At 48.1% G+C, this 16,843-nt stretch overlaps 2 protein-coding genes across 2 annotated transcripts in view; one reads left to right on the top strand and one right to left on the bottom strand.

Annotated features, from left to right (window-relative positions):
- Nucleotides 1-168: 168 nt before the first annotated feature.
- On the top strand, nucleotides 169-1,981 carry LOC311315859 (glucagon-2-like; the record flags this gene model as incomplete). The annotated part of the gene is made up of 5 exons (XM_084446558.1): nucleotides 169-263; nucleotides 489-644; nucleotides 864-980; nucleotides 1,613-1,750; nucleotides 1,957-1,981. The coding sequence occupies 5 exons, from the start codon at nucleotides 169-171 to the stop codon at nucleotides 1,979-1,981; spliced, it is 531 nt and encodes a 176-aa protein (XP_084302684.1).
- A 1,006-nt stretch (nucleotides 1,982-2,987) lies between these two features.
- slc4a10a (solute carrier family 4 member 10a) overlaps nucleotides 2,988-16,843 on the bottom strand; it is a gene marked incomplete at both ends in the record, with an annotated part of 62,971 nt that continues 49,115 nt past the window's right edge. The window contains 9 exons of the mRNA XM_084446557.1: nucleotides 2,988-3,063; nucleotides 8,855-8,968; nucleotides 9,118-9,182; nucleotides 9,700-9,822; nucleotides 12,208-12,381; nucleotides 13,009-13,077; nucleotides 13,483-13,734; nucleotides 15,938-16,099; nucleotides 16,618-16,731. Of these exons, the coding sequence (XP_084302683.1) occupies nucleotides 2,988-3,063; nucleotides 8,855-8,968; nucleotides 9,118-9,182; nucleotides 9,700-9,822; nucleotides 12,208-12,381; nucleotides 13,009-13,077; nucleotides 13,483-13,734; nucleotides 15,938-16,099; nucleotides 16,618-16,731 (1,149 nt within the window). The remainder of the gene's footprint in view (nucleotides 3,064-8,854; nucleotides 8,969-9,117; nucleotides 9,183-9,699; nucleotides 9,823-12,207; nucleotides 12,382-13,008; nucleotides 13,078-13,482; nucleotides 13,735-15,937; nucleotides 16,100-16,617; nucleotides 16,732-16,843) is intronic.

The raw sequence follows: 16,843 nt of genomic DNA, 5'->3' as shown, positions 1-16,843 counted from the left end.
TTCTAAAAAGCACACTTGTGTTTGGGCAATATGATCTATATCACGATCAATTAGGTTTGACCAACTGGTAGCCATGGCTAAATTGTCACTCTGTACGGTGTGTGTGTGTGTGTGTGTGTGTATGTATGCATGTATGCGTGTGTGTGGTGCTTTGGGCAGATTATAAAAATGAAAGGCATCCAGTCCCTGGCTGGACTTCTCCTCCTGGTCATCGTCCAGAGTAGCTGGCAAGTTCCTCTACAGGAGTCTGAAGACAACTCAAGGTACCGATCGTTTACATGGCATCACCAATTATAGCAATGTCTACCAAACCATTGAAGTTGTGCAAAGTCCAAAGCTCCTTATTGAAGTATAATTGTTGATGGTATAGGAGAGATTATAATATCAATGTAGTTTCAAATGTATCAGCAAACTGCTTGAAAACAGAGCATTGTAATGAGGTGGAATGTAAAAACAAGTGTAATGTTTAGTGTAATGTTACTTTTCAGCTTACAGGCAGCTGATACGATGCTGAATGAGGCGAGGGAGAACTCGAACATGAAGAGACATTCAGAGGGAACCTTCTCCAACGACTACAGCAAATACTTGGACGACAAGAGAGCCCAGGACTTTGTCCAGTGGCTGATGAACTCCAAGAGGAGTGGGTGAGTTTTCAGAAGAACATGAACATCTGTTTATACCAACTGGTTCTGTTATCATGATATCTCACCATTCGATATAACTTGCAGTTTGAATTTGACGATCTGATGTGCACTTTCCCCGACAAAATGTACTTTCCGCTCTGCTGAACATGGCTTTGTGTGGAGATCTGGAAGTACAGCACTGATTTCGTTGTTCCGTGTTCTTCCGTTCATCCTCTCTAGCGTTCCCTCGAGGCGGCACGCCGACGGGACCTACACCAGCGACGTGAGCTCCTACCTCCAGGACCAGGCGGCCAAGGACTTTGTCTCCTGGCTGAAGTCTGAACAGGACTTGAGAGAGTAGGCATTCCCCCCACTGCTTCTCACAGCACCAACTACCTACTACCTACGTATCTAGACCATGAGGAAGAGTCAGAGACAGAGAGAGAGAGAGAGAGAGAGAGAGACAGAGAGAGACAGAGAGAGAGAGAGAGAGAGAGAGAGAGAGACAGAGAGACAGAGAGAGAGAGAGAGAGAGAGAGAGTGTAAACTAATCAACCGCTTGCGTAATCATTCCTGAGCCACTTCGCCTCAACCTTCCTTCCTCTCCTTCTTTCTTAAGGTGTGTGTTGATATTTCATGTGCTCGTGCAAATAAACCCCCTGAAACGTTGCTCTGCGTTTATTGATATTTGGAGTATGTGTGTTGACCAGGTTTGAATCGATGTTTCGGATCATACAGGACATTACACGGCTATTGTGCAAATAAACACCCAAATCAAGGTGTCTTCTCACGCAAAACCAATCATTCCTGAGAAATCATTGCTTCATACTAATGCCCCACCATCACTTGATTTGGAGATGTGTGGCTTACATGATGCAGTATTGATTCATGACAGGCAAGTGGCTGTGAGAGTGCTTACAGTCTCTGACCAGTCTCTGACCACCACGTTCATGTTGTGACCACTGTACTGTCCTGTACTGTACGCCCAGACCTGCGGAGGACAGAGGGGCCTTCTACAAGAGACACGTAGATGGGAGCTTCACCAGTGACGTTAACAAGGTTCTAGACCTCATGGCCGCCAAAGAGTATTTACTTTGGGTCATGACCTCAAAGGCCTCAGGGGCAAGGTAATGGCCTGAACATAATCCCACACTGGACAAGCAAAACCTTCTGTAGCCTATGCAAACAAACCTATTGGATCAATACCCTATTTGAGTCAAAGCATTTGATCAGTGACACATAGCCTACATTTGGCCAAAGCTCTACATAGTTTTTCTTCACATACTGTGGTGCTGAATTGTATTCCTGTTTCATGGTCTAATGTCTTTTTCAGTAACAAACGGCAGGACGGCCATTGAGAGAAGGACTCCCCTCCCTTGTCCAAGAGAATCAAGTACTGTGCAAAGGACAAGCCTTCACGGAAACTAAAGCCATACTGCTTAGCATGTTGCAAATAGCTAGGGACTGTTTACTCCACACTATGTGATACAGAACTCATAATGTATTCTTCCATATTTTTGGCACTAAATGTGAACTCATATAATTTAAGAAAATATTTTTCTACGAATCTAAATTATTTTCTATTTGTAATGTTAAAAACAAAAACTCAGGTATGATGTGCAAATTTCTCAGGTAGCTGTAAACGTTATTATCCCATCCATTATTGTCAAAATGCCATAATTATGGTAAACTGCTCTGCAAAAAATAAACTCCTTCATTGTTCTTGTTGTGTCAAATTCAAAAACATGTTTCCTGGCAAACCAGACATTTGACTAGCCATGCGTACTGTAGGTGAAAGGTCACAGATAGGGTCAGGCCTCACAGACAGGGTCAGGCCTCACAGCTACTGTACTGCAGGTGAAAGGTCACAGACAGGGTCAGGCCTCACAGCTACTGTACTGTAGGTGAAAGGTCACAGACAGGGTCAGGCCTCACAGCTACTGTACTGCAGGTGAAAGCCCACAGACAGGGTCAGGCGTAGGTGAAAGGTCACAGACAGGGTCAGGCCTCAGCTACTGTACTGCACCACATTACTGAAGCCCTGTCCATGTGTCTTTCTGTCCATGGTGCTGAAAATATCCCAAATGTTCTACTTAGTTGTTTCCCATTTCTAGCGTTTCTATGACATAATCATAGTTGGCCTTGCTAGCTAATCTTTGAAAACATGGGGAGTTTGATGAAGTACTGTATGAATAAAAGTTCATTACATAAATGCAGGTTGTGGAAGTTTCCGGCTGCAGATCCTAATAACCAACCGTTTAGAACCCCTGTAAACCCAAATCCACAGTATCCTAATAACTATGTAATTTAGAGTCAAAAGTATATGAAACTAGTTTGAAAGTATGCTGCACGGAGCCTGGTGTTCTACCGGGCGAAGGCCTTTCCCAGGTCTATGAAGCCCGTAAACGTCTGTAAGATGACTTTGCTCCTCACACGTGTCCTGGAGGTGAGATGCTGGGGATATCATGTCTGCTGTGGCTCTGAATGGAGAAGAAGGAGGTGAGGGATTTCTCTGAATGGAGAAGAAGGAGGTGAGGGATTTCTCTGAATGGAGAACAAGGAGGTGAGGAATTTCTCTGAATGGAGGAGGTGGTGATCTCCGATCCCTTCAGGGTGTGTACTGGGGTACATCAGGGCTGTATCCTCGCTCCGGTTCTTTTTAACACCTTCCTGTGTGACGTCCTGTGACATTGCTGCTCCACGAGGACATCAGGAAGGACAGTGAGGACACTGTGGACTTCTGGAAATCTGATTGGAAGGCTCCGATCACCCCCAGTCAGAAACACATCCACACCCCCAGTCAGAACCACATCCACACCCCCAGTCAGAAACACATCCACACCCCCAGTCAGAACCACATCCACACCCCCAGTCAGAAACACATCCACACCCCCAGTCTGGACCACATCCACACCCCGAGTCAGGACCACATCCACACCCCCATAACCACATCCACACCCCCAGTCTGGACCACATCCACACCCCCAGTCTGGACCACATCCACACCCCCAGTCAGAAACACATCCACACCCCCAGTCAGGGCTCTCACCTGCTCTGTCTGTGGCAGTGTGTGTGTGTGTGTGTGTGTGTGTGTGTGTGTGTGCTCTGTTTGTGGCAGACAGCGTGGATCACGGGTCAGGCCCACAAGTAGCCGAGGCAGGACTGTCATGGACAGACACGACGGACAACCTTCAGAGCATAAGTGTGTGATAACATTGTGGGAGCAGACGGAGGGCCGTGAGGAGAAGGACACTGACGTCCTGTTCCCTCGGCCCACATGGTGGTCCTCCCCTCCAAACCCAGAGTGGCAGGAAGACCACATCAGGGATGGAACAATGGGTAAAGATCTCATTGGCTGGATGTACTGAGTCAGCTGTGACGGACAGGTTTTGTGGCCTATCAACATCCATCATTGTGTCCACAAATAGACACAAGCTATTAAAGGGATAGTTCATAATTCTGGACCACTTATTTACTATTTGACTATTATGTTGTTGATCTATTTCAGCTCATTCTGTGCTGTCCTTCTCTGTGGGCATACACATTATGCTAATGCTAGCACAAACCAATGGTAACCAGCTAGCATCCACTACCAAACTCATTTAAACACTCCACAGTGCCCCCAAAGCAATAACATGATGAGTCTTATCAGGGTTGATTTGAGTGTTAATACCAATGTTTTTTAAGTCAAACTATCGTTGAATCTTTTACTTTGTGTACCGTGTAGACTACCAGCCGTTAACAGTGACCTCGTAGACTACCAGCCCTTAACAGTGACCTCGTAGACTACCAGCCCTTAACAGTGACCTCGTAGACTACCAGCCCTTAACAGTGACCTCGTAGACTACCAGCCCTTAACACTGACCTCGTAGACTACCAGCCCTTAACAGTGACCTCGTAGACTACCAGCCCTTAACAGTGACCTCGTAGACTACCAGGCCTTAACAGTGACCTCGTAGACTACCAGCCCTTAACAGTGACCTCGTAGACTACCCGCCCTTAACAGTGACCTCGTAGACTACCAGCCCTTAACAGTGACCTCGTAGACTACCAGGCCTTAACAATGACCTCGTAGACTAGCAGGCCTTAACAGAGACCTCGTAGACTACCAGCCCTTAACAGTGACCTCGTAGACTACCAGCCCTTAACAGTGACCTCGTAGACTACCAGCCCTTAACAGTGACCTCGTAGACTACCAGCCCTTAACAGTGACCTCGTAGACTACCAGCCCTTAACACTGACCTCGTAGACTACCAGCCCTTAACAGTGACCTCGTAGACTACCAGCCCTTAACAGTGACCTCGTAGACTACCAGCCGTTAACAGAGACAGAGAGGACAGAAAACCAGCGGTAGTGTTTCAGTCATTTTATTGGCTCCTACGTTGCGCTCTCGTTTCACAGATCTAATCACGTAGCAAATCACATGTTGGAATGACCAATCTGAATTGATAACGTTGATTTACAGCGACAACTCAATAAACGCTTGACTTGAACGTAAGTCTTCTGCTATCAATACTGAATTTTAAGGCAGAACTCCACACACAAGTGGTCAAAATTTAATATTGATATTATTTTTGACCCATCAATGTTTTTTTTGTTTTTTTTTCTCTACCTAAAATCCACCAATAAAACAGTAAAATGGAAAAGACATCCACAACAAAGAAAAAAAAATCATATTACACCATTTTTAACTTAGTAATATTAGTAACAGTTTACATGAATAAAATATACTATGCATTGTACAATTAAGAGTCTCTACTGTTTATTACATGTTGTCCTTCTCTTCAAAGGTATTATTGCATCTGTCACCATGGTCCTTTAAGGAGACACGGTCACGCCTGGTCCACCTTGGTGCCAGCTTGGTGAACCCCACAGACCGCTGGGCTGACCTACGTTTCCTTTCACTTCACACTGGGTGTGAGCTAGCGAGAACAGGCTGGTTTACCTGCTGCCCTGTGAGCAGGAGTTTTGATACAGTTTGTTCCAAATGGAGCATCGTTTCTCGATGTCCAACACTTTGGGTTGATGAAGAGGAGAGCTCACGTGACCATGAGCTGACACTTCATGACAATATGACAAGAACAGAATGCTGATGAAATATACATACATCTCTACACAGTCACTGTAAGAATCATTTGCAAACTGCGACCCTGTACCTAAAAACCTCAGTGACTTGGTCCTCCGAATAGCTAGTTACATATACAGCACATTTAGAATGTCAGGGTTATCGCGCGAGTTTAGCCTAAATGCTAAATACCTTCTCCAATGTGTGGCCTCAAAACAAAATACTGTCCTTAACTCACTGGATAATAGTGTACTATCAACATATCTCTATCATACCTGTAAAATGGCAATGATAAATTCTTCATGAAATACTGCTTGAAAACATTTATATATACAGTATATATATAAAATGTGTATTAACACTTTCAAAATATCTTCAAAGATTTCCTTCAATATTACCCTACAATCTTAGATATTTCTAATAGTAGGTTACTATTGACACATATGTAGTTATGCTATTTTTTGTATTTGAGGTGTATCCCTTTCAATAGTGATATTCTGTTAACATCAAACATAGATTCTATTAAGTGGATGTTTGTTGTCATAGGTTTGTGGATAACTAGCAGGTATTGTTGAAAAAATAGAAAAAAACATACAAAATACAAATTATTCCATTAAAAATTAAAGAGGCTTTTACCCACCCACCATTTAAAATGTTACAGTTAGGGTTAGTGGCCCGTGGACGCCAGAACAAAGTAGAATCCATGTCTATGTCTCTCTGTAGCTGGTAAACACCATCATACATACTGTAGATATACACACCGAAAAAGGAACACCATGTTTCTTGTTTCCTCTATAGATTAACAAGGTTTCTAACAGAATTTTTCACACGAGTTGCACACAGACTTACATGACAAGAACGCACAGTAGGGAGGTGGGTCCAGTGTGATTCAGATGTTCAGCACAGTGGCGGCGCCGGCTCCTCCCCCTCACAAGCTGGTCTCCCTGTCCAAGCCCTTCTCCACCCTCCTCTTCCATTTAGGCCGTCTCTTGTTATCACTGGACAAGCTGAGGGGTCCACAAAGGAAGACAGCTGTGACCACATGTTTAGACAAAATGTCTCTATGCACCACTCAACCAGCCAGTAGGACACATGAAGCCTGTTGTCTATATGTGATGTTCATTTTGACCAGTGGATACTGGATACTGGATAGTGGATTAGTGGATACCCACTAATAAGAGGCCAAACACTCATTTGTTGGACAGCTGAGCATTGGAAAGGACAGTCAACAGTCTTCTCTTCCTTGACATAGATACAAAGCTATACTGACATGCATATACCGGCACAAGTCCTTGTCTAGGTAAACACACATTATTATATTATGTAGCAGACTATCATCCGTTTATTATGTGTTGGTGCATCTGATGTATGATGGATGGATGATGATGATGGATTATCCTTCTGGGCCAGTGTTGAGCTAGAACATGGTGCAATACATTCCTTGGCCTGTGGGGGCGTCAGCGTCATGCACTTCTTGATCATGGGGTTACGCCATGCATCACCTGCCTTAACATGCTGGCCCACTCTTCTACTCAACACAGTGTGTGTGTGTGTGTGTGTGGGGGGGGGTTGCTTGTCTGTATGTGTTTGTGTGGGTGTGCACCAAATTGTGTGTGTGTGTGTGTGTGTGTGTGTGTGTGTGTGTGTGTGTGTGTGTGCGTGCGCGGTGCGTGTGTATGTGTACACGTGCACATTCTCAAGCAAGAGAGCAAGCACCATTCCCGAAATCAAAGAGAAGTGTTAAGGGTTAATTGTGGCCCCTGGTTGATACTAAAATGTAAAGCACAGAGAACACAGCATGGACCAGACCAGCAGAACCAGACCAGCAGGACCAGACCAGCAGAACCAGACCAGCAGAACCAGACCAGCAGAACCAGACCAGCAGGACCAGACCAGCATGACCAGACCAGCAGAACCAGACCAGCAGAACCAGACCAGCAGAACCAGACCAGCAGGACCAGACCAGCAGAACCAGACCAGCAGGACCAGACCAGCATGGACCAGACCAGCAGAACCAGACCAGCAGAACCAGACCAGCAGAACCAGACCAGCAGGACCAGACCAGCAGAACCAGACCAGCAGGACCAGACCAGCATGGACCAGACCAGCAGAACCAGACCAGCAGGACCAGACCAGCAGGACCAGACCAGCAGAACCAGACCAGCAGAACCAGACCAGCAGGACCAGACCAGCAGGACCAGACCAGCAGAACCAGACCAGCAGGACCAGACCAGCAGGACCAGACCAGCATGGACCAGACCAGCAGAACCAGACCAGCAGGACCAGACCAGCAGGACCAGACCAGCAGAACCAGACCAGCAGGACCAGACCAGCAGAACCAGACCAGCAGGACCAGACCAGCAGAACCAGACCAGAACCCGTCACACGGCCTGCTTCCACATGATCACGCCACAAACCCCTCGCATCATCCACAGAAGAGACGAGACGGAGGACAAGAGACAGGACCAGGCATGCCAACAGGGACGAGGGACGAGGGACGAGGGACGAGGGACAGGACCAGGCATGCCAGCAGGGACGAGGGACGAGGGACAGGACCAGGCATGCCAGCAGGGACGAGGGACACACTCACCTGGGATATCAGCTTCTGAGAGGGTTAGGAGGGGGAGCTTATGACCGGGATAGGATGAAAAAGGAAGTGTGTTAATCTAAGATCTCCTGAGATCGAGTCTTCTCCTGCAAGCCTTATTCACATCTCAACAGGGCCCTGGGAAAGCGCCTTCAGATGGCATATTATTATTATTATTATTGTTATTATTACTACTATTATTATTATTACTATTATTATTTCAGTGCTATCAGATGAAAACCACTTATCTCCAAAATGGAAAGTTTTCAGAATGTTGAAAACAACATTCCAGTTTCTATGTTTTTGAACGTTACAATTTCTCTTTCAATGTTTTTGAACATAAAATCACATATGCTGAGCTGTTTAGAATTCATTTAATTGGTCCCAGGGCTGGGAGGCCTTCAGAGGTTGTAAAGGGTAGTCCCAGCTTTCAACTGAAATAAAATACACATTTCCAAAATGGAGTAAGTGGTTTTAATCTGCCAGCAACAATTTGTAGGTATTGCTTTACTAGGACTTCGCTATGCCCTTATAAACGGATGTCTGACGTCTGATACGTGAAACCTTTTAGGCATTTACCTTTTTGCACCGGGGTCTTTCAGGGGGGAGTTTTCGGGGTTGACGCTCTTCCACACGTTCCCGAAAGAGCCTTTGGACATCTCGTCCGAAATGTTGACCGTCGCAGGGTCACTCCTTCAAACAGCAGAGGGTGAACGGTCTGTTACTGGGTGTTTTCATGACGGAGAGGTCCGTCAACTCTCCGGCTTCTTCCTGAAGCCCTGTGTGCTACATGTCGTAATGTGCGTAAATATCAGCAAGTTCAACAAATGTTCTCTACTTACTTGTAGTGTCCTTCTAGCGGTACCTGGACTATCCCCTCCTCCTCGGCGATGATGCTATGCTCTTCCTGAAGAGTGATAAAAGAAGAAAAAAGTAGAATGAAAGCTATAGAGAGAGAGGAGGATAGCAATGCTGATGTCCAGAACACATAACAGTGTACAGTACTAACTCTTTAAGATACTCAAAGGAACATGTCAACTTTGGGGGGAAATTAGCTTATTTTCCATCTCCCCCAGAGTCAGATAAGAGGATGCATGCCCTTCTCTTCTGTGTGCGTGCAGTAGTCAGCATTGAGACCCGCGCCGTTAGCCTAGCTTAGCTGCAATCACTGGAAGTGGCTTCACACCAGTTGACACCCTCAAAAGTGAAGAAATACACTTCTGAACAACTTCAAAACATTCTTATTTACATTTTGTGACTTGTGACTGAAGAAGGCTACCTGGGGCAACTACTTGAGCCAACCCCACTGCTACGGTCAAATATCAAATATAGTACAGTACTGCTGTAGTGTACACTGTGTAGCCTATATAATATACTATATATTTACTATGCTATCAAATATCCACTAATAGCATCTACTGAACCTCCTCCTCTGCGTCTTCCAGCTTCTTCTTCTTCCACTCGGGCATCAGGTCGTCCAGCCAGCTCAGCTCTCGCTTGGTGAAGAAGAAGTCCAGCAGCTTGCGGATGAACACCAGAGCTAACACCTGGAGGAACAAGAACCAGAGCTAACACCTGGAGGAACAAGAACCAGAGCTAACACCTGGAGGAACAAGAACCAGAGCTAACACCTGGAAGAACAAGAACCAGAGCTAACACCTGGAGGAACAAGAACCAGAGCTAACACCTGGAGGAACAAGAACCAGAGCTAACTCCTGGAGGAGCAAGAACCAGAGCTAACACCTGGAGGAACAAGAACCAAAGCTAACACCTGGAGGAACAAGAACCAGAGCTAACACCTGGAGGAGCAAGAACCAGAGCTAACACCTGGAGGAACAAGAACCAGAGCTAACACCTGGAGGAACAAGAACCAGAGCTAACACCAGGAGGAACAAGAACCAGAGCTAACACCTGGAGGAGCAAGAACCAGAGCTAACACCTGGAGGAACAAGAACCAGAGCTAACACCTGGAGGAGCAAGAACCAGAGCTAACACCTGGAGGAGCAAGAACCAGAGCTAACATCAGGAGGAACAAGAACCAGAGCTAACACCTGGAAGAACAAGAACAAGAACCAGAGCAGAGCACACTGCGCACACAATCATGGCATGCAGACATGTTTTTCAGCGCGTTATGCTATGGACCCAAACACTACCCCCCCCCACACACACACACAAACAACCCCCCTCCCCCCACACACACACACAAACAACCCCCCTCCCCCCCCCACACACACACACAAACAACCCCCCGCCCCTCCACACACACACACACAAACAACCCCCCTCCCCCCCCCACACACACACACAAACAACCCCCCGCCCCTCCACACACACACACACAAACAACCCCCCTCCCCCCCCCACACACACACACAAACAACCCCCCGCCCCTCCACACACACACACACAAACAACCCCCCTCCCCCCCCCACACACACACACACACACAACCCCCCGCCCCTCCACACACACACACACAAACAACCCCCCTCCCCCCCCCACACACACACACACACACAACCCCCCGCCCCTCCACACACACACACACACAAACAACCCCCCTCCCCCCCCCACACACACACACACACACAACCCCCCGCCCCTCCACACACACACACACAAACAACCCCCCTCCCCCCCCCACACACACACACACAAATAACCCCCCTCCCCCCCCCCACACACACACACAAACAACCCCCCGCCCCTCCACACACACACACACAAACAACCCCCCTCCCCCCCCCACACACACACACACACACACAAACAACCCCCCGCCCCTCCACACACACACACACAAACAACCCCCCTCCCCCCCCCACACACACACACACACAAACAACCCCCCTCCCCCCCCCACACACACACACACACAAACAACCCCCCTCCCCCCCCCACACACACACACAAACAACCCCCCTCCCCCCCCACACACACACACACACACAACCCCCCGCCCCTCCACACACACACACACACACAAACAACCCCCCTCCCCCCCCCACACACACACACACAAACAACCCCCCTCCCCCCCCCCCACACACACACACACAAACAACCCCCCTCCCCCCCCCCACACACACACACACAAACAACCCCCCGCCCCTCCACACACACACACACACACAAACAACCCCCCTCCCCCCCCCACACACACAAACAACCCCCCGCCCCTCCACACACACAAACAACCCCCCGCCCCCCCACACACACACACACAAACAACCCCCCGCCCCTCCACACACACACACACACACACAAACAACCCCCCTCCCCCCCCCACACACACACACACAAACAACCCCCCTCCCCCCCCCCACACACACACACACACACACACACACACACACACACACAAACAACCCCCCGCCCCTCCACAGGAAAAAGAACAATGGACGCAAACACTGCCTCTCCCTCCCACACACACACGCCCTCCCCCCACACACACACGCCCTCCCCCCACACACACACGCCCTCCCCCCACACACACACGCCCTCCCCCCACACACACACGCCCTCCCCCCACACAAACACGCCCTCCCCCCACACACACACGCCCTCCCCCCACACACACGCCCTCCCCCCACACACACACGCCCTCCCCCCACACACACACGCCCTCCCCCCACACACACGCCCTCCCCCCACACACACACGCCCTCCCCCCACACACACACGCCCTCCCCCCACACAAACACGCCCTCCCCCCACACACACACGCCCTCCCCCCACACACACGCCCTCCCCCCACACAGACACGCCCTCCCCCCACACACACACGCCCTCCCCCCACACAAACACGCCCTCCCCCCACACACACACGCCCTCCTCCCACACAAACACGCCCTCCCCCCACACACACACGCCCTCCCCCCACACACACACGCCCTCCCTCCCACACAAACACGCCCTCCCCCCACACACACCATCATGGGGAAGACGATGGCCGCCTTGGAGGTCTTGATGATCCAGAGCATGGCCAGGCAGGTGAGCTGGACGATGGTGAACAGGTGCACCTTCCTCAGGGGGACGTGGCGCAGGTAGATGAAGTCTGGCTGGTGCTTGGCCGGCATGCCGAACAGCTTCAGACGGTCAAAGAACTGCACAGCGAGAAACAGTCATGGAAACGGTTAAAGGGTTAAAGGGTTAAAGGGTTACCCCCCCCTCCCAAAAAAGAAGATTGAGAAAAAAAGACAACCTATCTGTCTCAATATTGTTTGAAAAAAAAAATCTGATTTTATGATCTATCTAAAACATCAGTAGACCACCTGCCATCCCCCACCCCAACCCCATATCTGCCAGCACTCATCACTTTACTCTTGACCTGCACATTTACTATGTATCATTATGTGTATTAAATTAATATTCTAATAGGTTATATTTTAGGTATGCTGTAGGTTTAGACTTAGGTTTTATTTTTATGTTCAGGGTAATATTATATTATTCAACTACATCATATTCATATAGGCTTTATTTTTAGTTTCTAGGTTAATATTATATTATTCACAAATATCTATTATATTATATTGTTTAGTCAGGAACTACTGTAATAGGCACCTGTGGAGAGGAGCACATCCAATAATTCCAATGTACCTTGTACATGTTGCAAATCAAAACTTGAACTTGATCTAAAATGTTGAATGGGGCAGATAGTTGGTCACAGTGAAGCAGTGTCTGTTTTAAACCAGCAGGGGGCAGAGCAGGGCACGTGTGGCGGCTGTACTCACCTGTATGCCTCTCAGTGAGGACGCCCCCATGTACAAGAACACTCCATACAGCACCGGCATGGGGATGAACTGGCAACACAAAAAACAAAAGCATTAGCCTGGCTAAGTACAGTAGAAATACACTAGTAGACTATGGTGACTGATAGTGTAAACAATACAAGATATGTGTTTTCCTGAGTGTGCATCTGAGTATGTGTGTGTGTGTATGTGTGTGTGTGTGTGTGTGTGTGTGTGTGTGTGTGTGTGTGTCTGTGTGTGTGTGCGCGCGAGTGTGTGTGTTTGTGTGTGTGTGTGTGTGCGAGCGTGTGTGTGTGTGTGTGTGCGAGCATGTGTGTGCGTGTGTGTGCGAGCGTGTGTGTGTGTGTGTGTACCAAGCTCTCGCCTATCCGAACAATGATTCTAAACCCGACAACACGCCCCCCCCCCGCTCTCCCGGTTTGACCCTGGCGCCCGCGACCTCCTCCGACCCCTCACCTTGAGCACGGAGGTCATGAAGACGGAGCAGCCCATCAGCACGAAGATCATGAGGCCGGTGAAGCGCTGCTCGCGGATCCCCAGGAACTTGGGCTGCTCGCCGGGGGCGGAGCACTCCGACTCCAGCTTCAGGCTGTTGACGTGGGAGATGGAGAGGACGGTGGCGGCCACGAACCACGGCAGGCCCATGACGGAGCAGACGCCCAGCATCACGCCCACCACAAACAGGTCCAGGTGGTAGCCACAGCCCTTCTAAGGATGGACAGTTGCACCGTGTTTTAGTACAGCACTGTGTGTAGCTTCTAGGGGTGGAACGATATATCGTGCCACAATATATCGCGATAGAGAAACGAAACAATACATATCGGGTGAAAACAATATTGTGATATTTTTATTGTATATCAGTGAACGCTGGCTACACAACGCTGGTAACAAACACGTCTTTTGTCTCTAGTCCTATCCATGATATTACAACAGTTAAGATCTAAATTCACAGTGTATTGGAGTAGAAATGTGGAGAAATGCACTATTGGTGTGAACAGCAGCGCTACTGCAACGCTTCACACCTGCCCTTAGTGTATCGTATCGTATTGTTATCATCAACCCAATATCTTGTATCGTATCGTGAGATTAGTGTATCGTTACACCCCTAGTAGCTTCAATAGGAATATGTAGAGGTGGGTCGTATGCCCTCCTCCCTTGTTCTCTGTAAAGCGCATTGTGTTGCCTCTGGGTATGAAATGCGCTATACAAATAAAGCTTTGATTGATTGATTGATTGAATAGAGATTTGGACGGTAGGGGAGCCCGACCCAGCATTTCATCTAATACATGCATTAAAGGGGAGGGGTTGGGTGATAATAGGATTCTGTCAGGCTCCCGAACCGCAGGTCCTGAGGCCGGCCCTTTAACTGAGCACCTCTGCGGCGTGTGGATACGAATCACCCTGCATGCACATGACCACCGAAGGTACTGTTTATTGTACCGTTATATTATCCTATTTTGCACTAGTATCTTGTACTGCTCTTTGCCCTGTCCTGCCCTGTCCTGCCCTGTCCTGCACACTGGCCAATGTTGTCGCCATGTAAAGGCACTCACGAAATAGACTTTATATTCTTCAGAGTTTAATAGGTAAACGGACACATTTCGGCTTTACAGTAAGCCATCATCAGCATAAGCTTCAACATTCAAGATTCATTTATTTGTTCCAAGGGAAATTTGTCTTGGACATACAGGCTGCTACATACAGTGCAAAGGTGCCATAACAAGGACAAAACAGACATTAGTGCATAGACGTGCAAACATGTGCAAACAAAGTTTAAGGTGCATTCATACATTCATACATAATACAATCAACACTGCTTATGGTTGGAGTTTAAGAGACTAACTGATAATGGAATGAAGGAGTTTTTGTATCTGTTGAGGTGATAGCTGATGATGGCTTAAGGCTGAAATGCATCTGTTTGCCTATTAAATTCTGAAGACTATACTGTCTATTATAATACGGGTAGATTAAATCAAGCATTCTGATTGGTTGAGAGTGGGGTGTACTGTATATAGTATAAAGTCCTGTAGAATCTCGCCAGAGCCTCATCTCAGTTAGAAATGAATGCACCTGTTACACTGTCAGCATCCCAAATATAACAGACCTTTAATTCAATCTCTCGGACTGTGTGTTAGTTAATCAGCTTTGTAATAATTTCCTTCCTACACAAAGTTACCATGTAAATTCAGAATACGTGATCTGTTTATCAAAATAAAGCCTGTTTGAAAATGTGTCAAGACGTCTTCGGACTGCCCCGGCAGGTTAGGGTTAGGGTTAGGGTTATGTGTCAGGACGTTTTGGGACTGCCCCGGCAGGTTCTGTAGCACCGGCGATGGCTTTCATCAGAGACGCGCCCTTTGTTTATGTCTGTTGCATAGCAACAGCCACACCGGGGACTATTTTCTCTAACGTTACTGAAATGTGATACAAAACATTGTTAAAGCGATGTTGTGCTGAAAGGCAGTCATTGTCTTTGTTTACTATTTATACTTTCGCTGGCAACCCGTATTATAAAAGCAATAAGGTACTGGAGGCAGTACTTTGTTGTGAATAATGTACAGTTCAAGGGTTTGCCGGTCCTCCGCTGCGCATTGGGTCTAACAACACCCTTGAACTGTACATTATTCACAACAAAGTACTGCCTCGAGTACCTTATTGCTTAATTAAATTCTGAAGACTATACTGTATCTGGTGAGTGCAGTTTCTTCTCTGAATCGACTGTATCTACTGTATCTCCCTACGGGCACCATGGCTGCTCATCTAAACCAGGAGCTGTGCTTCCTCTCGCACTTTACTGACTCCATGTAATGCACTGGGAAAGCAAATTCCTAGTATGTTGAAAAACTACAATAAAATGAATTCTGATTCTGATATACTGTAAGCACTGGCCGCCATTTTTTGTGGACGGTACCTTGAGTTTGTGCTCCTTCCTGTTGATGATGACGGCGGTGATCTGCTGGTCCATGAAGATGAGGATGGTGCAGAGCAGCGCGGGGAGGAAGGTGACGATGGTAGTCCACCAGGGGTTGGGTCCCACCGGGTTGATCCACCAGCCACGGTCGTCCCTCGTAGGCTGAGGAAGACCAGCACAGAGAGACTGCTCAGACTCGGGATGAGTGTGTATGCCTCTCTGAGCGTGTGGGTGTATGTATGTGTGTGTGTGTGTGTGTGTGTGTATGTGTGTGTGTGTGTGTGTGTGTGTGTGTGTGTGTGTATGTGTGTGTGTGTGTGTGTGTGTGTGTGTGTGTGTGTGTGTGTGTGTGTGTGTGAGAGAGAGACAGACAGGCTGATGGTTAGACTTGGGAAGAGTGAGGGAGTCACTGCATGAGTGAGTGAGTGAGTGAGTGAGTGAGTGAGTGAGTGAGTGAGTGTGTGTGCCTCTCTGAGCGTGTGTATGTTTGTGTGTTTGTGTGTGCGTGTGTGCTTGTGTGTGCGCGCCTGTGTGTGTGTGTGTGTGTGTGTGAGAGAAAGGCTGATGGTTAGACTTGTGAAGAGTGAGGGAGTCACTGCATGAGTGAGTGAGTGTGTGTGTGTGCCTCTCTGAGCGTGTGTGTATGTGCGTGTGTGTGTGTGTGTGTGAATACGACTCACTTTGAACTTGCTGGGGACCTGCAGCTTGGGGGAGGGGATGCCGAGGGCGTAGTCCACCAGCACCATGGTGAGGATGGTGATGAACACGGCAAAGTCACTGATGATCGCCCTCACCTGGAGGGGAGGAGGAACGACAACATCCGTCAACTAGGAAACGAGGTCCGTCTAGCGTCTGGCCCCTCCCCCTTCTGCTCATCACCCGTCCGTCCCTGTCACCTGCTTCGCA

This window comes from Borostomias antarcticus (genome assembly GCF_949987555.1).
Source record: "Borostomias antarcticus genome assembly, chromosome: 12".
In the NCBI taxonomy this organism is placed as follows: Eukaryota; Metazoa; Chordata; class Actinopteri; order Stomiiformes; family Stomiidae; genus Borostomias; species Borostomias antarcticus.
The sequence above is the reverse complement of the archived record's forward strand: the minus strand, read 5'-3'. Positions and strand labels throughout refer to the sequence as shown.